At 33.1% G+C, this 26,156-nt stretch overlaps 1 protein-coding gene across 30 annotated transcripts in view; it reads right to left on the bottom strand.

Annotated features, from left to right (window-relative positions):
- ADGRL2 (adhesion G protein-coupled receptor L2) overlaps positions 1–26,156 on the bottom strand; it is a 606,730-nt gene that overhangs the window by 41,180 nt on the left and 539,394 nt on the right. For 26 of the 30 annotated variants that reach the window (XM_082687753.1, XM_082687770.1, XM_082687749.1 and 23 more), the window contains 4 exons: positions 15,488–15,597; positions 8,288–9,088; positions 1,365–1,658; positions 714–817 (listed from right to left, as the gene is read on the bottom strand). In XM_082687753.1, the coding sequence (XP_082543879.1) occupies positions 714–817; positions 1,365–1,658; positions 8,288–9,088; positions 15,488–15,597 (1,309 nt within the window). The remainder of the gene's footprint in view (positions 1–713; positions 818–1,364; positions 1,659–8,287; positions 9,089–15,487; positions 15,598–26,156) is intronic. The other 4 variants (XM_082687755.1, XM_082687752.1, XM_082687754.1 and 1 more) reach the window with 1 other exon arrangement.

The raw sequence follows: 26,156 nt of genomic DNA, 5'->3' as shown, positions 1-26,156 counted from the left end.
ATATGATTAAAGGTTCTTAGATCCTCAACACACAAAAGAAATTCTTAACCAGACCTTTAAAAGGAATGAAAGGAAAAAAGAAAACCAGAAGTCTTTTTTTAAGTTTTTCAGATAGCTTTCTCATTTCACCGCCACCCATTTGTAAACTGCTGTTTAAAAATCTTATTTATTTATTCCAATGATCCAGAAATTTAAATTAGAATGTAATCAGTATGATACTGGGAGTTATTATCTACTCTTCGCTTGCATTTCAGAAAGGTAGATGACAAAGAGGAAACTAAAATGCCACCGCATTGTGTTGTAATATTAAAGTTACTAATGCCTTTTAAAGTCGTTTTTACTTATTCTATCATAATCATCTGTGATATAAACATCTGCTTGCATTCTGTGGATTCAGTTGCAAACTTAATGGTATTTGATTTATTGGGCCGATGGGCTATTCATCTTACAAACATCAAAAGAAACAGAACAAACTGAATATAAATGAAATCAAGCAAGTATCTACTCATTAAAAAGCTTAACTTAGAAAACAGCATGCCCCAAAACATATGTAGCTTTGAATAGTTTACAGACAAAACTATACATGATTTTCTTATTTTTCTACTGAACAAAGAATGATGAAGCCAGTTTCAACATACAAAGCTAAATTATTTATGCTAGACCTTAACACCCTTAATCATCAATGTGTATCATATTAAAAGGTTCCAACCAACCTTCTGAGCCAGCTGATTTACCCAGTGTGAGGTACAGTTGCTAAGATCGGGGCCCTTAGGGTTCCATGTTCCAGTGGAAACCATGCAGAGATAGGATGCAGTTCCTACAACAGATGTAGAAAACAGCAGTGAAAAACTATTTTTCTGCATGCATTCAGGAAATCAGCTATGATGATACTACACTACATGTTAAATTTTGAATGAACACCAATGGAACTGGTTGACAGAAACTGACAAAGAGTAGGGTATAATGCAGATTATAAACAGTAAATATAAAGTCAGTATAGAAATATCAGACGTTTATAGCAAACAAAGAGCCCTTGATTTTCTTGGGACTTATCCAAAATGATACTTGCAATGAGAAAGGCAGCAGTAAGGAAGCCTCCCTGGAGTCCATGGGCAAAAAAATGTCAGGCTTGACCCCTATAGGTCTTCAACAGGGAGAGAGGTAATTCGGGCCTGACCTTAAATAACTTTTACTGTCCATGAGCCTGTAAGTTATCTACCAGTGCTCTATTACCAAAGTGAACAAAAATAGTAAAAAAATAAGCTATCCTAAACGTCTCTCTTTCCTCGAAATCACTTCAGTGTAATTCAGAACCTACTCACACTAAATTTAAAAATATAAGTTTGGCATTTTACAAGAACTACCTCTTGTTCCCTTGGGACATGGCCGTTCAACCATCATTCCCCTTTGTGTCTGAGGCCACTTTATCCCCCTCGCGTCTAATGCTTCGCAGAATCTCTCTGGCAGGGGAAAAATATTTGTTACAGGAGGAATTTTGGTTGTAGAAACTGCTGGAGGTGGTTTTGTCCCTTTGCTTCCTTCCTGTGATCCAGCTACAGTTGTGCTCATGGGGCCTTTCTGTGAAGTAGTGCTTGTGGTTGATACTGTGGTTTTGAACAGCTCAGCTGAAGAAGTTATTGTCACAGCTGTGGTAGGCACTACGGAAAAAAGATGAGTATGTTAATCTCACACACACTCGCACTCATATACAGGCACACACGTGAATGTGTATATGCACACACACAACACAAAACCCCTCCCAACCAACTATCCCAAAACCACTAAAATGAGAATTAGTGGGAATACCAGTTGGGAGGAGCAAGAATAAATCCCCTCATTTATTCCAATTTATTCATATTGTTGGCTAAGTAATGATAGTTTAGACTTTACTATGGATTTTTCTGTATGACTCTAATTGTCTTAAGTCTACTTCTAAATGAAATATTTGATAATACAGCTTAAGTATACTTCATCATTTATCATCCAACAGAAACCGAAGGACAGTTTTAGTGTCTAGACCAGGTATATGTCACTATGAAACAATATAGAAAAATTCTTTTTTTATATAAGCCCATACCCTGTAAGTAATCAAATTCAAAGCATCAATAAAAATCTGAGAATTACATATAATTAGGACAACAGAAAAATCAGTCACCCACTCTACATCTTGCAGGAAAATAAATACTGTGACATCTTTCCACCCAGCAGCCATTCTTGCTTGAGAGATTTTTGAGCATGCCTGATTAGATCCAAACAGAAGATAGGCTTGGCATGCTTATGCTGTGTTAGTAAGGAAACATCTGAGGCTTCATTAAGCATATTTACATTTGAAAACGTAGATAGAAAATGCAACCAACTAGTTCTGGTCAGAGGTTACGATGTAATCTCTTATCAGGATAACAGGTTAGATCAAATTATGCCTAATTTGAAACCAACCCTACATACCATACTGACAGTACAGAGTGTAAAAGGAACTACAGTAACACATTTGAAATTATTTTAAAAGGTTATTTTTTATTTCCAGCATCACTTCCAAACTGTTTAATCTACCAGGTTTTAAAAAAAAAAATGGAGCTTAATGTTTCCTTCATTGATTGCCATTTAATTAGTTTTAACAACTAAAATTCTGCCAGTAAAACTTTAATGCTATCACTTAAAATCTATTAGGTGATCACACTAAAGTTTCATCAACATTTGCAGATAACTGGCTCTTGAAACCTTATACATATGATGCTTTTAATAGAGTATAACAAGTTAAAAAACTATTTTCTAAACATTAACTTTTTTTATGCTTTCTCTATAATGTAAGAAACAAACCAGAATATTAAAACTTAGAAAACAAGTTCATCTTATCGCTAATATGTTCATTATTTTAAGTTTTGGTTCAAAAGTAGTTGTTTATATAGTATGGATACTACTGACAGAATATTCTAAGTCCATCACAAAAAGTAGTGTGTACTTGTTTATAGTTCTTGAAGAGTGAGAAACTTCTTGTCAAAAAAAGACATAGACATTTTCTACACTTTTTTCCTTCTACCTCAAGAGAAATTTTTTAATCATGTGTTTTATTTCCAGGGCATAATTTATTGACCATATGAGAGATGCTGTGTCAAACATCATGTCTACCCAGCTGCTGCAGAAACCGATTCAAACCTGTCTATCTTTTTCTGTAAAGCACTTGCCTGACATCTTGTTAAACCTCTGTAATTTTCTTTTGATTACAATGCAGCCAGGCTTTCAGTGCTTTCTCAATTAACATTTGTCAAAAGCATCACCTTCTTTTACACAACTGTCAAATGACTGCCTCTGAATCAAATCTTAAGTAGTGGGAAATCGGAGCATAAACGAAAAGGACAGAGGAAAATGGTTTAGTGCCACACCACCTTATGTATCCCTTGACACTGCACTAATTACTATGTCTTTAGTCATGGAAATATGTCTTAATAATACTACAATTAGTGATCTGCTAGCTAAGCATCAGGAAAGCATCATGATAACTGAATCAAGGTAGGTAATAAAATGACCTCTGGTAAATGCACAAAATTTCTTGTAGCATGTGAAGTAGTGCTTCTGGTTGATACTGTGGTTTGCATGTGTTTTTGATAATAAATTTCATACATTTTCACCTTTTGTTCATCAAAAGTTTAAAGGAAATCAATCTTCTTCAAAAATAAATCAAAGAAATATTGGGACATCATGAAGAACCTAAAAGTAAACTTGTAAGTGGCAAAACTAAACCCTTTTGAAAGGCCATCAGAATTTCTGGAATTTTGCAAAGCTGAAGTTTTGCAACTTTACAGAAAGCAATTTTTTCTAATGATGAAGCCATAAGCGCAGAGGTTGTTTCTAAAAATTAACATTTCTTCCATAAGTGAAGACAGGTCCCAACAGGGCATCTGATAGTGATAAAAGCCGGCACTTATTCAGCATTTATGTACCAGATGCTATGTTAATCACCATTCATGGATCATCAGATCATCTTATTTAATCCTTACCACACAACCCCATGAAGTAGCCACTATGATTATCTTCCTTTTACAGATGAGAAAATTGAGCCATGGGGAAGGTTAGGCAATTTGCTTAAGGTCACCCGGACATACTCTTGAATGTTATGATCTTACTTTTCTAGGCAAAAGATTTTCATAGAATCTGGAAAAAGTATGGCATCCCACAAAGTAATCTGCCCTTATTCTGGAGCATCTAACTGATACTTTTCTGTGTAAATCTCTAAAACAAGAAAAGATGTGGGAAGATAATATAAAATACTAGAGCAACAGATGATAAAAAGTTTCATAATGTAACTTATATGGCAAAAGATTCAAAACTCAAGAATGTCCTATAAATCGTAATAGAAAACATGGCAATTCACAGCTGAATTATATCTCAAATCTAAACCTTATTTTACAAAGTTCTGTCCCAGAGTTATCAGAGTGTCATATCAAGCATCCAGATTAAGTGACTTAGCACTCTCTTACTTTTGTTATTTGGGTATAGAGACCCAAAAACAGTACTAATAAAATGCTCATGAACATATTTAAATGCTCATGAAAATTTCAACAAACCACACATACAGAATGCCTCAATTTACTGTGGTAGTGCTTACTAACAACAGCATCCATTTATCTTAAGGGTAGTGCTTCCCTCACGGGGGTCCAAGAACTCACTCATTGTTCACTGAATGAACTCTAGTTACAATGAGTCTGTAGCCTGGAAAGGCAGAAATGCGTATTCATTAAATTTACCTTTATTCAATGTCTAAAAATAACAAGCATCTTTTATTGAGCAATCATTATCAGTGGAGAAATGTTTCAAGAAGTATATATTCTACGCTAAACATCCCTAAATAAATAAACCTAACTAGTTCTCTTGATAAAAATTTTTCCCTCATACTACTGAAGTGTCTTACTTCATAATTATTCTAAGACAAATATTCAGGAACTGCCAAAACCCAAGACACAAAATCTTTTCAATATTTGGGAGGGACTCCTGGGTGGCTCAGTCAGTTCAATATTTGGGAGGGACACCTGGGTGGCTCAGTCAGTTAAGTGTCTGTCTTTGGCTCAGGTCATGATTCCAGGGCCCTGGGCTTGGGCCCCAAGTCAGCTCTCTTCTCAGCGGGGAGCCTCCTTCTCCCTCTCTACTCCCCACAGCTTGTGCGTGCTCGCTCTCTCAAATAAATAAAAAAAATCTTTAAGAAAAATAACATTGCAGACAAAGTAAATATAAAGCAATTCAGATTAAGAAACAGAGTTGAAATAGGACTGAAAGGGTTTTTCCTAAGCCCACTTTAGAGGGGGAGAAGGTAAAAGGAAATAAAGAGCTAGTTTAGAGATATGGAGCAACTGAACTATGTAGAGATAACATAAGGTTAAAAATTCAAAGGAAAAAAAAAAAACATGTATCTGAAAACCATGATTAGGGCAAAGAAATAATATACTTGCCCTGTTAGGAAGGAAAAGGCTGTGTTTATAAAAGGGGAAAAGTTTTGAAGCCAATAGACTATGAAACAGTCCACAACAAAAATCGAAAGGAATGGTAATTTTACAGTATGCTGTATACCTTAGAAACATACACAGTAGCAAATCTAGTACATAAAGCTAAACTACAGCCAACCAGTCAATCATTGTTTTATGACGGCTAAAGATCTGAATTCTCTGACTGCTCTGTCCTATCAGTTTTGTGGATCTTGCTTCAGAAAAGCTGACAGTGGCTTATTGATTTGACCTAAACTGATGGGCCAGAATAGTTCTGCAAGGCCCCATCTACATGCATATAGATATCAGCCCATCTGAGAGAGACAGGAGTCTCTAAGAGCACATGAAGATAAATCACAATAGAGAGAAAAGAGAATATGTTTCAATCAGGAGCAAGAGAGATTTAGGTCATATAAAACTTGGTATCACTAAGAGTTTAATATGGGGCCAATAAGAATTTTTACTTTCTGGGAATATTTATGAGTGGCTAACTATATTGGGTAACAAAACCCAGTTGTGGAAACACAACTACCAAATATGCCCGTTTCCCATTTTCAAAGCTGATAACTGGTTTTCAAAAAATATCTAAATTATTGAAGCCTTTTTCATCTGAAATGGATCAAATTATTTACTAGAATATAAACCACATATGGAAAATTACATCAGTACTCATCTTGCATTCACAAAGTACTTTGTGACAAGTAGACGGGGCAATGACTCTTTGTTGAATTGAGTTTGTCCTCAATTTATTCACAGTCTTTCAGGTGTTGCCTGATTATGAATTTGCATTTTTAAAAGTATTTTATTTCTCCTTTTCCTAATGGAGGGGGAAGAGATTTATTGTTGTCCCAAACAAATGTAACAGCTGTGTGAGAGTAACACAGGTTACAAAAAAGATTAACGCAGCAATCAATATACAATGTCAGATTTTGTCAATTCCTGAATTCTGCCTTTGACAAACCTATAGGATAAAGGAGAAGAATGGTACTAGCTTTTAGAAAAACAGCCGAGACATTGGGGGCTATGGTGAGTGCTGTGAATTGTGTAAGACTGATGAATCACGGACCTGTACCCCTGAAACAAATAATACATTATATGTTAATAAAACAAGGAAAGAAAAAGAAAAACAGCTGAGATACAGAAAAGGTTCCAAATTGCTGGCCTTATGAGAAAAAGATATGTCTAAATTTAAAAGTAAATGATTCTGGGACCGCTGGTTTGTATAGTCAGCTGGTTAAGTCTCTGAGTCTTGGTTTTATCTCAGGTAGTGATCTCAGAGTCCTGAGATGGAACCCCATGTCAGGCTCTGAGCAGCACACAGTTTGATTGAGAGTCTCTCTCCCTCTCCATCTCTGCCCTTTGGCTCATGTTCTCTCTCTCTCTAAAATAAATAAATAAATCTTTTAAAAAATTTAAAAAAGTAAATGATGCTATGCTATTATCCTTGAAGATTTAATTGCTGAAAATTTAATAATGGGCATTACTACTATAAATTTAATGCAAAAAAATTCCAGCCATACATGAATTAGAATAAAAGGGGTCTTGCGTTAAGTCAATTTGTTATTATTCTCTTACTTTTTAAAGAAAAAAAATCACATATTTTTGTATACTATAATGATTCAAATTAGAAAGTCAACTATAACAAGTTGTGACTTTTGCTTTTAAGGTCCTTCCTGACCCTATTACAATATTTAGAACTTAGTAACAGTATATCTTAAAAAATGTTTAGGTACATGTAATTATGTTTAAGTGTGTAGAGTGTGAATATTGCTTTGACAGAAAGATATATTAATTTCTTTTTCACCTTGTTGAAGAGATTGATTTAGTCACTCCAAAGAACTTCTTGGTTCCTAAAATTTTCAAGTAACTTAATACTTGGAAAACTCCAAATAACTTGAGTATATTGAAATATTCAGATCTTTAAAACACAAATATTACTGTTCAAATAGAAAAGACTTATAATTAGTACAAGCTCTGTAACAACATATGAATAGGTTACTTTTATCATGAGTATGAGGTAATCTTGTTTTAATGAAATATTCATTTAATTTACCCTCATAAATTGTTTCCCACAGAACTGAATTCAGTTGATCAACTAAAATATATTTCCCAAGATTTTACATTACTTTCTAAAGTAATGATCCTCCACAAAGATACCTAAAGAGAACACAAATTGAAAATGTTAGCTGATCCATCTTCATAAATCACCACGTGGGATCATTTAATGCTTAGTCTATGTGTGACAGTTAAAGTCAAAGAAATATTTACTTAAAACCATCACTAATTTATCAGGAAATAAAAATGTGTAATTTTAGTAGGAGGATGTTGGATGACTCCCTCTCCTATCCAGACGGCAGATACCAAAACTGCAGAACATTTATGCCTGACATTGTACATCAAGCCTAGCAATTCTCCTGGGACTTCCTAACACACATTTCCCTTAACCACTGGCGCCAAGAAGTTAAAAGGTCTACACATAGATTGTAATCAATTCAGAAGTCAGGTAGGAAAAAAACAAAACAAAACAAAACACAAAGCTAACAGGTTTGTAGCTGGTATTATATTTTTAGCAATGAAAAACTGAACTGACAAATGATGCTACAATTTTCTGTCATCGACATTTAAATAAAAAAATTCAGAGAAAGAAAATAGGCCAAACTAAGGCTAAAATGTACCCGCTATGTGACGGCATGAAATACATTATCCTTTGAGCTTTGACTATGAAAAGGAGAAAAAAACAGACAGGAAAAAAACTTCCAAGTCTTTTAAAAATAAGCTTAAAGCCAAAAGCATTAGCAAGCAAACATTCTTACCTTGGGCAGGATCAGGTGGACCAAACTCCAGAGAATATCGTAAAATGAAGTTATTGTTCCACACGTAGAGTTGGTTATCTCTAGGATTGTAATCCACTGCAGCAATATACTGGTATTGGTTGGGGAAGGGAACATCTACATATTCTCCTCGGTTTAATCGGGTATTGTAAATGTAATCGATTGCATTCTTGCCTGTTTCACTCTCATTGTCTTGATAAACTGACCTGACCACATAGAGGACTCCGCAGATCATAAAAGCATTTGATGCAGCACGTTTGTCATACACAGTCTCCCACGTTGCTTCAAATCGAAGAGTATATGGATTTAGTTGGCTAATAACTATCATTCCATTGTTCTGTTCAGTGGCGTAAATGACCCATAAGCCATTTTCATCAACTGCTAGGTCGATATCAGTCTTCCCTCCCCATCTATATGGTGAGGTATCATGATAGTTGGCATAGTTAATTATGGCCTCTCCACTCTTAATTCTAGTCCTCAAGTCAAATTTCACAATGTTCCTGGTTCTCTCTTTGTTAAAGAAGACAGCACCATCATATACCACAAATCCAGTACCATCTACTCGATTTGGAAGTTTATATGTCGTTGTTTGGCGACTATTTTGGAAATCTTCTAAAGAAGCATATTCTATTAAAGTATCAGTACGATAGGGAGTCCAGGGCATGAAATAAATTTTATCTGCAGCCTGAAGAGGGTCCTTGCACCAAGCACCTGCCTTTTGTTCAGCTTCATATATACATGGTGAATCCACAATTGCTTTCAAGGTCCCAGGGCACACAAAAACTAACAGTCACAGAGAAAAGACAATAATTAAGCCAAGTTAAAAAATGAAACAGGCAAACACAAATTTTAATGATCACAACTCAGAAGAGAAAAAAAGTGTTTTATTAACATTAGATTTAACCAAAATTTATACTTAAAACAGTACCACCCTTCTTTCCTTAAGTTACAATAATCAATGTAGCAGCATACAAAGTGGCTGGGGTTTATTTTCACACATACAAGCCTAAGTTTAAGACCATTCATAACTGAGCTGACAACGTGCATTTTTGTTACGAGCTTTTAATCTTATAATCTGGTAATTAATATTTCAAAACTTTGAGCTTTGTGTGTAACAGCGTACAAAGTACTTTAATTTAGTCCCAACGGTGTCCCCTCCCTTCCCTACCCTACTTACAAACCCCCAAAAGCAAAACACTAAAATAAAGGAAATAAAACAAAAACCCAATGTGAAGGCTTATTTAGAACTTTTATAGAAGTCAGACTGAAAACAAAGGTGCTTCAATTGAAGAAACATAAATATTCAGGAAATGTAATTAGGAACGGAGAAAAGTAAATACAAGGAAAGGAGTGATGAAACAACCGGGAGACCCTGTAACCATGGCATGCTATGGAGAGGGTTCTGGAAGCCAGGCAGGATGACACGTAAATAATAAAATATCCAGGGGTGTCCGAAAAAAGAGATAAAGGGTGAAAAAGAAACCCAGAAAGGAGCAGCTCCCCCTCGCCGACTTCAGAATTTTTACCCCATCACCAGATTTAGCAGTCATGTAATTTCATCGTAAACAGTTGACTTCTTTATGAGGTGCATTTATGAGATCCTGCTGATTATCTTAATGTCAGGAGTATTGTGGAGGGAGGGAAAGGAGGGGCGCATCCATAAGGCACATAACAGGGAGCTGGGGTTCAGACTGTATACGTTATTTACCTTTTTGCTCCACTTCTATTTTAAGCATCGGAAGAAAAACAAAAAAAAGTGCGAGGAAAAAAGAAAAAAGATTAAAATAAATTGACTATTAGTCTAAGACTGAATTCGTAATAGATGCTAAATATAGGAAGAATAAGAGCTGTACTACTTTGGATAAAGAGAAACACACAACAGGAAAACCTAGCAGGAGAAAGATTCTAAAGTTACATAAAGGAACATGGATCAATCATTTTAGTAGATTAAGGAGGCAATACAAATACGTTGGCATGTTGCTTCACTTAGTGTACCTGAATAAATAATGAAACTCTTCACTAATGCATGGTATATATACTCTTGCCTTTCTAAAGTCACTCAGCATTTTTATCCAGTTTTACTTTATATACTTATGCTACAGACACAAATGCATGCAAAGGTGTATCATCCCCATCTATCTTATTATATGAGCTCATTATTAAATTGACTAAAATCAAGTAAGCATAACAACAGGAAAATATATCATAAAAAAACGAAACTCAATTTTGGACCTTAGGTCAAAATTAATGAATATTGATATGGTTATATTTTAACACTCTCCCAAAGACATTTATGTAAGAATAAATATATAATTATGCATCTTAGTACTTTTTAATGTCTCTTTATTAATTTCTATTTCTAGAAAAATCCATCTTAATTATAAGAAAAAAAAATGCCTCCTTTGCAGGATATATAAATCTCCCCTGCTATCCCAGTAAGGATTCTGAAGGGTGGGGTAACGTAGTGTCTTTCTTTCCCACCAAGAATTAGTAAATTTGCTTATTTAGGTTTATATATACTTTACAAAATAAAATTCTTACTAAATTCCCTATATTACATATCTCAAACTTGTTATATTAAGTCTATTTTTTTTTAAAAAAAAAGTAAGCAAAAATACATACAAGGAAAAAGCAAGCACAGTAGGCAAGGAGAAAAAGGAAGAAAGAATTATGGTTAGCTTATTATGACATTGTCTACCATCATCAATTTACACAGAAAGCAAGCTGGCATGCAACGACAATCATACCAAGCATTCAAAGCAAATACCTTGACTCCACAGACCCCATAAGAGGTAAATGCTTTCATAAAACAAACCTGATTAGTACAGTTATATGAGAGAAAAAAATCCTCCCTCCAAGAAGTCTAAAGAAACGGATTATACAGTTAGGAAGGGTGCTATATAAGATTCTTGTTGGTAAATAGAAGTCTAATAATTACAAACCATAAAACACTATTTTGGATTGTATGTAGGCTATGAAGTATGTTGCCTGAATTTCATAAAGTGACCAGATTAATGTCTGTGATTCTCCCTCTTTCCTTATTAAAATGCATTAGGGTGTGCTAATATTCTATCTCCAAACTGATTACTCAAAGACACTGTAGTTGCACATTTCATTAAGATGTCTTAGCTTGATTAATTTTTAAAAATTACAATAATTCATCAAGATTAAATACTGACCTCCTGAAATACCTCAGGGAGAAATGCCATACAAATATTTTGCTACAGGAATAGCATATAACCCTCTGCATTAAGCAATACCACCTCCCCATCCAACTTGGTTTATTTGACCACTTTCAGGAAACATACTTGCCCTATAATGTGTAATTCTGACTATATCCAGGAAAAGTAAGTTCAGCGTTACTGATATGAAACAGATCGTTTTTATAAACCAGTAGGCCTAAAACTACTCCTCAACGAAGAGCAATATTATACCTGTTTAGAATCAATAACGGAAGGGCGTGGTGGGAAAATGAGGATAAGAGAAATTATTAGTCTTGTGACTTCTCAGACTATATTTATATACAGCCATATTCTTTTTTTCAGGAAAGAATGATTTTACTGAGTGAATCAATTAAATGTAAAGGATGGGAATAATACATTTTAAAATATGTTACATATTTAAAACAGAACTTAAAACAAGTTCATTAAGGAATGTATAAAAATATATTGTTTTCCATTCATTGAAAATGGCTAGGCTTTATTATGTGATACACTAAAATGACCGTGCATTTGCTTAGCACAATATTAAATACGGAAGTCTTCCTTTGTGATTTAACTAATCACTTGAAAAAACGAAAATGTATAGAAGTTGTACATAATTTAAAACTGATGAAAACAGAAGTAACAGCCAAATGTAAAAATAAAAAATAATTAAATAAAAGTTTGATGATTGATGAATCATGTAAGATATGGATATTGAAAACAAAAGTCCTTACATTATGATTTTTATGAAAACCCAAAGGACAGAGATCTGTCAAACTAGCCAAAACTTCATCAACCCAGAAGAATATAAAAATACGATAAAATTAATGAAATTAGCATTCTTCATCACATGCCAAATGTATATTGCAATTTGTTTTAAAAGACTATGAATTAATTCATAACAATACATTTGCTATTCTATAGACCAAACATAAATACACAACCCACTAACATCAGTGGAGGACTAGATGGATATGCAAAAAACAAAACAAAATTGCCCCAAACAAACTTAAGCCTACATACTCTGTATCTGAAGTGACACACTATTTCATTTTGAATAATCTCACATAGATTCATTAAAAAATTTAATTAATAGTAATGGTTATTTTCTCAGACAAAACTTATAGGTAAAATTATGGTATAATTTGTATAATTTAATGATAATTTGAAAAATAGGGCACAAATAGCAAAACCAATCTTGCCTATAAGGTACGAAATTCTAATAATTATTTTCATTTAGTCTATAAGATCTTTATGATTTCTTTTAAACACATACACATTCAATTACTAACATTTCTGTTAATGATAAAGGATAAGCGGGACACATAACATTTTTGACACAGGCATTATCTGGGTAGGTATAAATGTCACATGTAGCATTACATGTGTCTGTCTATAAACATAAAAAGTAAAACAAACAATGACATTTCTAATAAATTCTGTTGGATAAATTTCTTATAAAATTTTCCAAAATCATAGAAAATTTCTGGATTTTTTTTTTAAAAGGAGGTAAAGTATTTAGATGTGTAAACCGCTCGAGAATTTGCTCTGGATAGAAACTGGCATAAAGCCAGATGGTAAAAGACATATAATTAATGTTTTAGTGAGAATTTTTATCAACTATATAAAGTTTGAAGGGGGTATGCAAATTATACAAGGTACTAAAACAAGGAGGAGGGGCATCTGGGTGGCTCAGTCAGTTAAGCATCTGCCTTGAGCTTAGGTCATGATCTCAGGATACTGGAATAGAACCCCACATTGGGTTCCCTGCTCAGTGGGAAGCCTGCTTCTCTCTCGCCCACTCCCCCTGTTTGTGTTCCCTTTCTTGATGTCTCTCTGTGTCAAATAAATAAATAGAATCTTTAAAAAAACAAACAAACAAAAAAACAAGGGAAAGGGGAAAATACGGGCTTAAAATAAAAGTATAAGGGATGGGTATAACAGAAACATAAAGAAACAAAAGGAGAAGAAAATAAGGAAAAGAGATAAGGAAATACAGAATCATATCTAATGTCAAAACAATTCAAATAATTCTTTGCAGTAAATTTCTGTATTAGTGAAAATCATGCAATAGATAGTGTGTCACTACTGTACAGTATATAGGAATTATAATTCTATTCTTTAGCATGGAATAATTTGGGGGGAAAAAAAAAGCCAGACTTATTTCTGCCTCGTGCAAACATCTAGAAAGGTAACAGCGAATTAATTACAGGTTTTTTTTTTTTTTTTTTTTAAGGACACAAACTAAAAGAACAAATACTTCTCTGAATATAGCTATTTGCAAGTTTAGTGCACAATATACAATACTTCTGGAGAACTGAAAAAGTAAAAATTTTGAAAGTTAGATGTTCCAGAAGATATCCACATTTTCCTTTCTAAAACAGCACAAGAAATAACTTAAGAGTCTGAAAATAATATTTGCTTAACACTGTTCTTGGTCTATAGACTAGGTTACAGGAACTGGCTCCAGAAAGACAATTCTTGGCAGCTCTGACTGATTCCACTGTTTGGGAATGGATGCTGTATTCCTTTTCTAATTTGAGGACAGAAACCATAATAAATTCAAATGAAAGTGACTTTACAGAACAAAATTTTGGTTAGCTCAAAAGAATACAATATTCCTCTAGTGGCACAGGAGAATGATTATGTAAGCCACCAACACTACACACAAGAGAAATAATATAAAGATCAGTGCACTCAGTAGGCTTCCAATCCTACAAATGGTATAGAAAATACTGAAAACATAAAAAGCATCCATTTCACTGTAACACAGGAACACAGAGCGGGGATGAAAAGAAAAGATAATCTGTGTTTGGCCTTTAACTGATACCCACAAAAAAACAATTTATCGAAACTGTGGGCAGAGAGGAGAGAGCCCGCACCATTCACAGGACATGTTAGAATGTACTACTAGTATATTGGACGTATATTTATCTGAATTCAGTCCTTTGGTTTTAAAAATATTGATAGTTTGGACATAGAAATCTATCAGGAATAGTGATCTAGCTTTTGAGGTTCTAGAAAAGGCAATTTCATTATTTAGTTCAAATCCACCTTTTTAAAAGAGGGAAGTGTATAAAACTTTTTCAGATCATTGCTGCTAAAGATAATTGCCGCTAAAGACTTCAATTTAAATGCCCATGAATCCAGGTTACAAGATACATTTTTTTTTATTTGAAAAAGTAAAGAAGAACACTATTAAACAAGCTAGCTTATGAAAATTACCTAACATACTGAAACTTCTGGTCGTCTAAAATGCTTTTTTCTACTGAAAGGGCAGAATACAATTCAGCAGTATGAATTCTGAGGTTAGGAGGAAAACTACACAGAATTAGAGCAGGAGCTGAAGAGTACTTATGAAACTTCCACCTGAATTTTAAATATCCCTCTACAGGATCTAATAGATGTTGTCAAATTAAAAATAGACGCATATGCAAGGTTTTGTTCTATCTATTTTATTTACTCTTAAGATTTTAACACTGAATCTGGTAAAAGAAAGGCTCGTGTAAGGACAAGGAAACAAAAAAAAGGAAAGCACTTGCCTCAGTTACTACAATGGTAGCTTTTACCGGGCACTAAAGTTACCACAACAGCAGGTAGCCATTCAAGTAGCTCACGATTAAAACCGAAGTCAATTCCTTCTTTAGAAAACTGTGAGCCAAACCAATTTGTCAGCAACTGGTATTGGGCAAAAGTACAGATTTCTATCTGCCCTAGTGAATAGCTAATTCAAGTTTGTTTTCTGGAAAAACACTAGTCTTAAAAGCCAAACACTTAAGAACACAGACAGACACTTGGCCAGCATCACACTGTGGCTTCCTTCCACACTTCATGAAGCTAATTGGAGGCCCGAGTCTGTTAGTGCTCTGCATGCATAATGGTTTTGTAGGCCATAAACATATGCTTCTTTCACATGTGTAATCTTTCAGCATCAACGAGGAATGCTGGAGAAAGTGAACATCACAAACTTCATACTTACTGTAAGGGACACATTCATACTGGACTTCAAGATATTTGTATGTTCCAGGACAGGGATCAGGAAATACATCTGACCCAGTAACTACTATACACTGTGTTCGATTGTTGCACCTAGAAAACAAAACAAACCAAACTTGTGTAATGTAATCATTAGTTTGTTTTTAATAAAGAAATCGAAGACAGAACTGATTCATATTTTAAGCAACTAGTACCATAAAACAAAAAAATTCAACTGATATTAGGTTGCTCCACATTATTAAATACAGAGACATAAAAATCCTATTTTATATTGTACTATTTCTTTATCACGGGCCACACTATATTTTCATTCAAAGCAAAAAGAAAGGAAGAGTTCTCTATTATTCTACTATACATCTAATTGGAATTTTTAGCATTTTCGACATGTACTAAGAAAAAAGTATATTTTGCATGTTTAAGAACTAAAATAACAATTAAAAATGATACTATGGTTAAACAGAAACAGTCAGAAATTGAATAGCTTGGAAGTAAGTTCTGAGAACACATTAAAACAAAGAAGAAGCCAGGTTTTTAGGTTTATCCATTAAATCCAGTTTGTGTTACATTTTCTATTACAGGAACTTTCTGCACTCTTCCATAACAGATAGCAAGTTGACAGATCACACCTTCAGTGCTCTGGCTTGATCGATGACAGAACACATTTAGAGCAGTGAGCACAGTGCCTGGCACATATTGTGTCTAAGACTGTTCTTACTCCTGTCATGTTCATTGATTCCCCACATGCTTATACTAAATACAACATGACTATGAACCTAGGTTCTTTTAAATTAATACTCTCTGAAATAGAATGTTAAAGAGAAGAGCACTAACATGATGTCTAAGATGTCCTATTTATTATTTTATTTTTATGTTGTCACTCATCAAGATTATTAGGATTAAGGTAGAATTTTAGGTAAGATGATACTTATTTAAGTTCTATGAATTTTTTCAAAATGATATAGCTTTATAAAGGCAAGAACCATTTCCCTTTATAATTTGCCCTGATTACAACTCAACGGAATGTAATGTTTGCAGAATTTTATTATATTTTGAGATAGTGCATAAATTAAGAAGGCAAAGCAAGCAGAACAAGAGCATTATAACAAAATTTATTTAACAATCTGAATACCAAATATTCTTAGAGTGTGTAAAATAACTGGACTAAAAATGGCCGATAAAAAATGGAAAAAAAAACAACAACCCAGCTACGTCTTTTTTTAGCATGACAACTAATGAAGATAGTGGAAGGAGATATGCATTAAAGAGGGGTAGGTATATTAAGTCATGCACCCTTGCAGCCATTTCAACTCAAACCAGGCAGTTTCGTCCTTGAAGAGCAGCAAGACCTGAAAACTCCTACAGGATCAAACAGGTAAGTTTCATAGGTCAAAGTATATTCAAAAACTTCAAACAAAAGTCCTAAATATTACATAAACTATAATACTGCTTGCACAGATATTAAACTAATAATAACTTTTATCACAATTCATCTAGAGTAGTGTATGCTATTTATTTTAAAAAACATACCACATAGAATAATTTTCAAAAGCACAGACAATGGAAATGGTGCAGTGTCACATTCTTAGGCAACATCATGTTTTACTTCCATTATCTGCATTTCTCTTAAACTGATTCAATCATTTGAAGAAATTTGTCAGTGGTTCTCCATTTAGTGTAAATGAATTATTTTAGCGTGAACCACATAACCAATTTCCTATCTTAAAATTTTAGACAACTGATGAATTTAAGATTTGACAATACATCAGTATCTAATATTTCATATTTTCTTCTTTCTTAAATTTTACAATAAGAGAGTTCCCCACTTTGTTCTTGATCTTCAAGGAATCCTCAACCACTACCTGGTCCTTTCCTTCCTTATACTGACTTACACCTCCAAAGCCTATCAGAAACAGGAAATCTAAACTCCTGCGACTTGACATCCCTGTTATATATTCCCTTAATGTGCCTTTTATAGCTACTCGACAAAACCCTGCCATGTTTTCGGGAAAACATGGCCAGAGTAAAGGAGTTGCACTCAAGGTTGAAATGAACCAAGACTGTGAAGGATTTGGGACCAGAGTGAAAGAGGGTATAGCCCAAAGAATTTAGGAATTTACATCATAAAATAAATAAATAAATAAATAAATAACCCATGCATGTATTCTTTTTCTCTCTCTCTAAAATAAATAAATACATCTTTTAAAAAACAAAGAATATATCGACAATTATCCATCTTCCCCCTGATGATCAGATAAATAAATATGAATATAATATGGGATCAAAAATGTCTTTTATTTGGGGCACTTGGGTGCCTCAGTTGGTTGAGCATCTGCCTTTGGCTCAGGTCATGCCCTTTCCCCCTGCTCATGCTCTCTTTCTCTCTCATTCTCTCTCTCAAAAAAATTAAACTCTTTAAAAAATATCTTTTATTTCATACTTTTCAATGCCACAGGATGTCTCCAAGAGGTATACAAGGGGTAAGAATTCCTTCTTCCACTATATTTTAAGAGAGACCAACACCATAAAATGAAGAATAACTATTCATATTTACTTTCTCTGAACTTTTTTGCATTAGTCATCTGACCACAAATACAAGTTCAAATGAATGTCAAACGCAATTACCAAAGTTTATATCAACCATATGATTTTTATGTCTTTTAATAATCACACTGTACAAAACATTTATTTTATGAAAGCAGAAAGTGTTACAGGGTTATAATCTTAAGTAAAATGAAGGTAAGAAGACTTAACGGAGTTCCTGAAAAAAAATTATAAAGATTTCTAGAATTCAAAGCTTCCCAAGATGTCAAAAATATTCTTTTTATATATGGGAAATACTAGAACTTGATCTTGAGGAAAAAAAAAAAAAAAAAAATGGAATTGGGGGCTAAAACAAGACCGGCAAGAGAAACGCAATTGTAAAAAGAATAAGACTATCAGATTTGCATACCAGTATCCTGGGAAAGAATACCTAAGCTTTTGGAGAACAAAGTGATGGAAATAAAATACAATTATATACATTCATTTATGAATGAAGAAGTGAGAACCTGAAGTTTTCAAATTCAGTAAGTGTGGGGACACAACTGGAAAGAAAATACCAAATAAGAGCTGTTAAGACTGAGAAAAATCAGAAAATTCCTTAACCAGTATATTGTTAGTAAGATTGTAAAGCTATAAACGACTCTCATTTAAGAAGATAGGGAAAGAGAAAGCAATTAGCCACAGAAGCAAAGTAAATTCTCACCAACTGCTCTGCTTCAAGTTTTCATTCTAATGAAAATGAAAGGTACAACTAAGCCAAGAAAAGAAGGCCTTCAGTTGCTTGTGTTCTCAGTCTTGGGCATAGTTCCTGGCTTAATTTTCTCCCTCTTCCCCCACAGAAAAAGATTATCAGCAAAGGCATGGCTTCTATTAACTATTAGATTATCGGCATATTTTGGTAATATTATATGGATTCATTGTTAAAAATCTATTCTTTTCTTAAATGTTAAGCATAAAAAATTAAGTATGAATGAAAACAAGGCAGAAGAATACGGTTGTTAAAAATAGGTGCATCTCATTTACACTCATTTTTAATAACAGAAGGAAGATATAATCTTTTCCTAAATATTTGCTAGCTAATGAAAATTTCTAACACTAAATAAATCTGGAAATAAAACTTTTGACAATCTGTGAAATTACACCATGCTTCCTAGGAGAATGTCATTAAAAATAGTAACAACAAAAAAGATCCACTCTAATCACTATAAATTTTTCTATATTCAACCTATGACTTCTTTATTAAAACAAATTTTAATAAGGTGGTTCAACTACAGGAAGAAAATAATCGTTTTTAGAACTCAAGGGCATAAAGGCAACCCTTGCAAATAACGTCTAAGCAATCTCTGGGGTATAATGTATGCTTTAACACAAACTAGTAGATAAATGTTGAAGTACCTAATAGGCACTCAGTCTCAAAGTCTAAGCATTTAATCGTTTTTAATACTTAAGCACATTTCCAAAAATTTCCCAAAGCTGGCATGTACAGACAAAAGGCTTATTATTTCACATTACTGTGTTAAAACCACTATTAAAAAGATCACCTATGTATTATTTCTACACATTATTTTAGGTTGTAACTTTCTATCATTTTAAATATTTTTTCTACTGATTTTCTTACTAATCTAAAATATACAGACTACAACACTCATCCTGAGAATTCCACATGTTAACTAAAATAAATCCAATAATAAATGCTTTGTAACATTATCAAATTCAAACACCAGAAGAAAAGTATTATTTCTGATATTAATATTCGTAAAACTTACATTTTAATCATAAAACCCATCATCTACAATGATGAAAATCCTAAATCCTACTTTATAGGTCAAAAAGCTGCTTTAAATGGAGCAAAAAACCTGAATTTTAAAAATTAGTTTAAAACTAATTTATGCAAGTCTTTCTACTTTAAATGGAAAAAAATATTCTACTTAGGAATGAAACCAAATGTACATCTCAAGAGCTGATGAAAATAAAACCACATAATTTTGGAGATTAGTACCTATTGGTTTACATCCTTTGCATAAGGGAATGACAATACCTTTGTTTCTCAGCAAAATTCAGAGTATGATATTTAAAGTCATTGATAATGTCTAGGTTTGTGCATAATATATAATAGAAAAATACTTTACAAAATATCTAATGACTCTCTTAACAATCACAATGAGCATACAGTAAAAGTTAAAAGTATTAATACTGTGTATCTATCTTCCAGATATAATCAATATTCTCAGGTTTCAATATTAACTTTTAAGTCATCCACAGTCATTTTTGAAATTAAGTTAAATGTTGCCACCAAAATGTATAATTGATGAAAAGGCAATTTATAAATGTGCATTATCATTAATTTACATATGTATATGGAAATTACCTTAGAAATTGTCATGCACAAATTAGCAGTACTTTGAAGAAATATTATCTTTTTTTATTTTGGGGACGGTACTGATTCATCACTAATGAAATATTAATAATGCAAACAAACTATTAATATGTTGCTTTTCCTTCATCTTTTAGAAGTGTAAATGAAAGAAAGCTCAATGCACACATTACTTATAATCTGAAAATAAACTATATAAGAATCAACAATATAGAGTACCATTTGACTTTGTTCAGAAGCAAAATCATTTGCTATTAGGGAAAATTAGTGTTTAAAAGCAGACACTTTAGAGTCAGAAAAAACTGGGGTTTCTATTCCAGTTTGTTTGTTGCCTTTACTAGGAGCCCCTAAGTAATGTATTAAAGCTTACAACCTTCTTTCGAAGTTTATCTTTAAGGTTAGATGGGATAATGCAGGCGAACTCTTTGCACAATGCAACAAAAATGAAATACCAAAAATATCAATAATAAGTACTCCCTTACATAAGGTGGACATAGATTTGCAAACCTGAGGAGGATCTGACTAGGGGCAGAATATCTTTTATTGTTCCAGAGTAGTTCCAATCCTGTGCATGAGATTTCCTATGTACAGTTTTAAAAACAGGCCAACTATTCATGCAATTTGTTTCCTTTCCAATCCTAACCTTGGATTGTACAATGCCCAGCAAATTGCTTTTACTCTTCTTCTGATTATCTTATGCTCATTATTACACTTTACCAAGTGCAAAGTATGGAGATGAGATTCCATGTGTAATCTATTGTGAGAGGTGTTTTAATCAATAGTCTTGTTCTGCTGATTAAGCAGGGGCTTCTGTTTTGGGAAGATAACATTAGTTTTTCCAGTCATGCTCCAAAAACCATTGGGAATCTTCAGTAGATCATTAGATATGCTACAATAAAGCTTTGGTACATTCTCTTTTCTTCCTTAAATTACTTCTCCACTGTCCCATCATTCCCTGTCTCCATGGCACTGCATTATTATTGCATCTCCCCTGAAACTTGCACTACAGCTATGTCTCCAGGCCATAGGACGCCATTTTCAATTGAAGCTTCTGCTTGAAAATATAAATTAAGAAAATTTCATTATCTCCTGCCAGGGGCCATTATTCACCACAGTTCTAAGGAAGATTAAAAATGCAAAATCTACTGACTTGAACAAACACTCCAGCATTCAACAGAAAAGCTCATGACAGAAACTAAAAATTAATGTTTGCGTAAATTTGGAGTCACCCTCTAGAATTAGTCCAATTCTTTATTGAGCCTGTAGGTTCAGTGAAGATTGCTTCCACAATTTCAGTTTCTTCATGGCATCTGTTACTTTTAAAATTCAATTATAAAATACTAGCAGTAACGGGTCTGTTTTCTTTCCTGAGTAATCTTCTACCTCAGTTAAAACTGCTCACTTTTTTGGAAACAAGCTACATGTTTTCAAGGTACCAGGGTATAATGTAATGACACTCCTTTCCAAAGTGCCATATATAAGCAGAACATTCACAAGAGTACCCTGGAAGAGTTTAAACCACATACACATGGGGGATAATTTCTTCTTAATGAACCCAACATCTATAGTTGAATTACTGCAACTGAATCCATTCTCTCATAATAAGTAGGAATGATATTAATTCCTGAGTCTCAATTACTAAAACCATAACAAAAATTAAACAAACCTATTGTATGTCTGTAAGTAAATTTTATTCTACTCAAATAAACCAGTTCAAAAAAAAAATTAGAAAAGTTACCTCAAAGGGCAAACATAAAAAGGAACAAAAGAAAAAAGATATTGTCAACCTCTACATTTTTATTGGAGGTGATTATATGCCTGTCACATAACAGAGATTCAGTAATTGTTTTTGAATGAATGAAATAAATGATGAGTAGTTAGCCTGGCTATTTCTGTTTATAAATAAACACAGTTACTAGAAAATAAATACCAGACATCCAATTCTGCTTCAATCAGCTGTACCTGATTCTCAGAGAATTCTGTCAATTTGGACATAATTTTGTATCATGAAAGCCAATGATAACAGCACTTATGAGAGAGACTATTTAAAGACAGAGGAAAAAAGTACCCTTTAAACTTCCAAATCACTTCAAACACTAACAATTCCAAATGACCAAGAACAAATGTACAGTACTCTAGGCACTAGAACTCTTGACCTTCTGAGTCCAAATTAAGAATAAATTTTTACACATATAGCAGGTGACCTTAAAATACGAATAGGTAAGATCTAATGAGAATAGATTTTTTCAAGGAAAGTAATCAAACCGAGGGGATAAAAAGAAGCTATGTTCCAAGATAAAAGGTGACAATGATCCTCACAAATCAAAGAGGGAAACTGAGGCGAATATCACATCAAACTTCTTCTTTTCTTATTGTATAATGCTTTTTTAGTATCTAAACTTCTATTCTGTAGAGCTAAGAAAAGTGGGTCCCGCTTTCTTTAAATATTTATTAATGATGATTTGTGAGCCTAACTAATTGCTAGGTAAACATAACATTAGGAAGCTAAATGGTGTGTAATTATTATGGAAAAAGAAGAGGTGTTCTGTAGTAATGTTCCCATTTGTCACATAACTACGTTCTCATAATTTATTTAGTAACTTGTGCATTCTTGTAGATTTCAATCCATCATATAGTATTTAATTGTTAGGCATGTTAAGACATTATACTCAAAGCATTACAGAATATGTGTTGGTTGAAGTATTTTGAAATCACTGAAACGAAGCTAAATTACAGAAATAAAGTTACTAATAAAATCTCTAGGAAAATATTCTTGAATATTGGTACACGACATGAATACATAATTTGGAAAAAATAACAATTTCTGTTCTGTTCAATTTCCAATATGCGGGTGTTTTCAAAATTTTTAAATACAAATCTGATTCCCAAAAAACTAACTGTGATTACATCTCTGCAACTGTATTTAAAAGAAAAAGGTATAGAAAAAGGCAATTGATTAATTAAGTAACCAAGAGCAAAAACACAAAGTAAAGTTCTTTCAGTACTATCAATACATAAATGTAAACCTAGTTGGCTGTAAAAGTGTACAGTACACAACAGAAATAGAAAGTCAAAATAAATAAATATCAGATAACCCACAGCAAGTGAACAAAAGCTTTGACAGTCAAATCCTGTTTAAGCCCATGTCTAAAATATTTTCATTCCATTTTTCAGTATATTAAAAACAGGAATAACATAAAGGTGATACCTTCCACAATCATTTTGTGTCTGAATAAAATGTTAGGAATTATAACCAGTTTGCATACTTCAATGTTTGCAAGTTAAATGTGCATCTGAGAAACTTAATAATCCTCAAAAATTCCACATTAATTCCTAAAATAAGCATTTGAAATGGCAATGCTGATTTGCTTAAAAACAACTTACTATGTTTTAGAAACCTCTGAAATTCCTTGCAGTTTTTACTGGACCTTGGGGTCAGTTTAATGCAAATTAGGCTTGACTCATTCAGAGCCTTATTAATCCAGTACAAAATCTCTTGTTTGCAGAAATGCACATTCAACATAAATGTGCTTGCTTTTATTAGCAAAATAAGAAGTATTTATTTACAAAGCATGCCACTGAGACTAAGTTTCATTCACAGGGTCATCAGGTCTAACTACTTAATGAAAGGAGTAAGATAATTTAAGTCAGGATAAAAACTATAAAATTTTGGAATACTTAAAAAATATAGCTTCTGTGTCCAAATTTTCAAGACCTCTGCTTTTAATAATTCAAAAAATTATTATGACCTGTATCAATTAAGAGCAATTATTTATAAAAATGTTAACCTACTATAGTTTGCATTTGCAGAAACTATCACATTTTTAACAAGGGAAATGGGAAATCACTTTGGGATGCCCTAGTTAGATTAAATTAGCAAGAAACTTGTTACCAGACCATATAAAAGACACAGCGTAATAAGACATGACCTTGCAGAGCCTTGGAGCCAATCTGTGATGTTTTTCCTTTCTATAACCCTTGCTAATTATCTGCAAAGTTGCAGACCCTTTTGTCGTGGGTTATTTTTCTTCAAATTGTGAGGGGATTTTTGGTTTCTAAATATTTAATTAGTCTTGTTATGATACGAGAATTGTTGTACATGCCAAGCATTTTGATTTTCATACTCTATTCCTTCTAATTATCCTCAGATTTAGATTGGTCATCCCAAATCTTTTTCTTTTGTAATTATTTACTTCTTAAAGATCATTCGGTGAAGAAATATTTCCACCCTTATGGCTCTTCTTTTTCACAAATGGCTTTTCTGGTCCGTTAATTACCCGCTCAGAGGATTAGAGTTTGAAATAATGCAAAGAACCTGCAACTAAAAGGAGCTTTAGAGGACAACACTGAGTAAACTAGATTTTTGTCATTGCAATTTTAAATTCACCTTAAAAGATTATTCCCTTGGTTTGGATGTGATTTTGAAAAACAAGAAAATTATGCCATAAATACATTTTTCTGCCTCCCAAGATGTTTGATGGGGCATCATTTGGTCAGCATTATAGATCTCTGCATATAGAATAAAGGAGTATCTAATCTAATTGATGGCTAATATAATTGCGGCTTTTACAGACCTCACTTTGATTACAGCACAGCCAACAAATGTTCACAGAACTCCTATACAAATCAAACGGCAAGCAAAGAAATAAAATCATAAAAGTTGATAGCATGACTTTTAAAAAATTTCCATCTATAAAAAACTTAAGACTAAATACAACTTTTTGCTGAAGTATTTAAATGACTCAGAAGTATTTCATTTTTTATTAAAATGACCATATTCTACTCTACATGCCTGGGTTTTGTTTTTTGATCAAGAGGCAAGAAAGCACTGCTATTCTTTACCCGAAGTGAATTCTTCTGGCATAAAATCTTTTTCATATTTCACTACTATTATTTTCTCATAAAAAATCTTCAATTAAATACACTTTTCTTGTATAGCTTTTATATTATTTTCCTCATGCAACTTATGGAATATTTAGTAATAAAATATGTGGTATAGTTTATAAACAAAAATATAGGAGGGCCTTGCATAAAAGGGGATGTAAAAGCATGAGTGAGCAGTGTCTTAATAATAGGATTTGAATCAATAAATTAATAAACTAATAAATTAATTCAGGGAAAATACTTCGTCAACATTTCCCCAAAGGGTCAAGAAAGTGACCAAAAATAAAGTGCTACATAATTAATCTAAAAGTTATGAACATGCTTCTATTAGTTATCTCTTTTTAATTTTGCACCCATAAAAACTGTTATCTGTGTTTTCTTTATGTTGTTCTTGTTCATCTAGAAAGATGCATCAGAACAGAAATAACTATCTGTATATACTTCTTTGAAGTATTTTCTTCTTAACAAGAAGACCATTGGAAGGACCTTAAGTCTCTGAGGTAGAACATTTCTAGAACTGAGGACAATAGGCTACTTGTTTGCTAAACTTTTGTTTTCCATCTTTCAGTCGTGCCTCTATGCAAGTCGTTGCCATGTACTTCAGTGTGAGGAAGACACACACATTTGCAGGAAGTATCTAAATATCTAAGGTGGAGGTGTAAAGAAAGCCAGCACATCAACGATGCAGGTCAACAGTATTATATTCATCCCTGATTAACGGAACCTGAAGTGATCTTTGTCTCTCTCCCTATAGCAGGAATTGTCTATGTAACTAATTTGGCAATTAATCACATTCTGCTTTGTGGCATCTCTTGTATATTTTGCATTTTAGCTTTTATTTAACTCAGCAAGT

Source organism: Mustela nivalis, assembly GCF_964662115.1.
Source record: "Mustela nivalis genome assembly, chromosome: 10".
In the NCBI taxonomy this organism is placed as follows: Eukaryota; Metazoa; Chordata; class Mammalia; order Carnivora; family Mustelidae; genus Mustela; species Mustela nivalis.
Note: the sequence above shows the minus strand (reverse complement) of the source record. Positions and strands in the feature narration are given on the sequence as shown.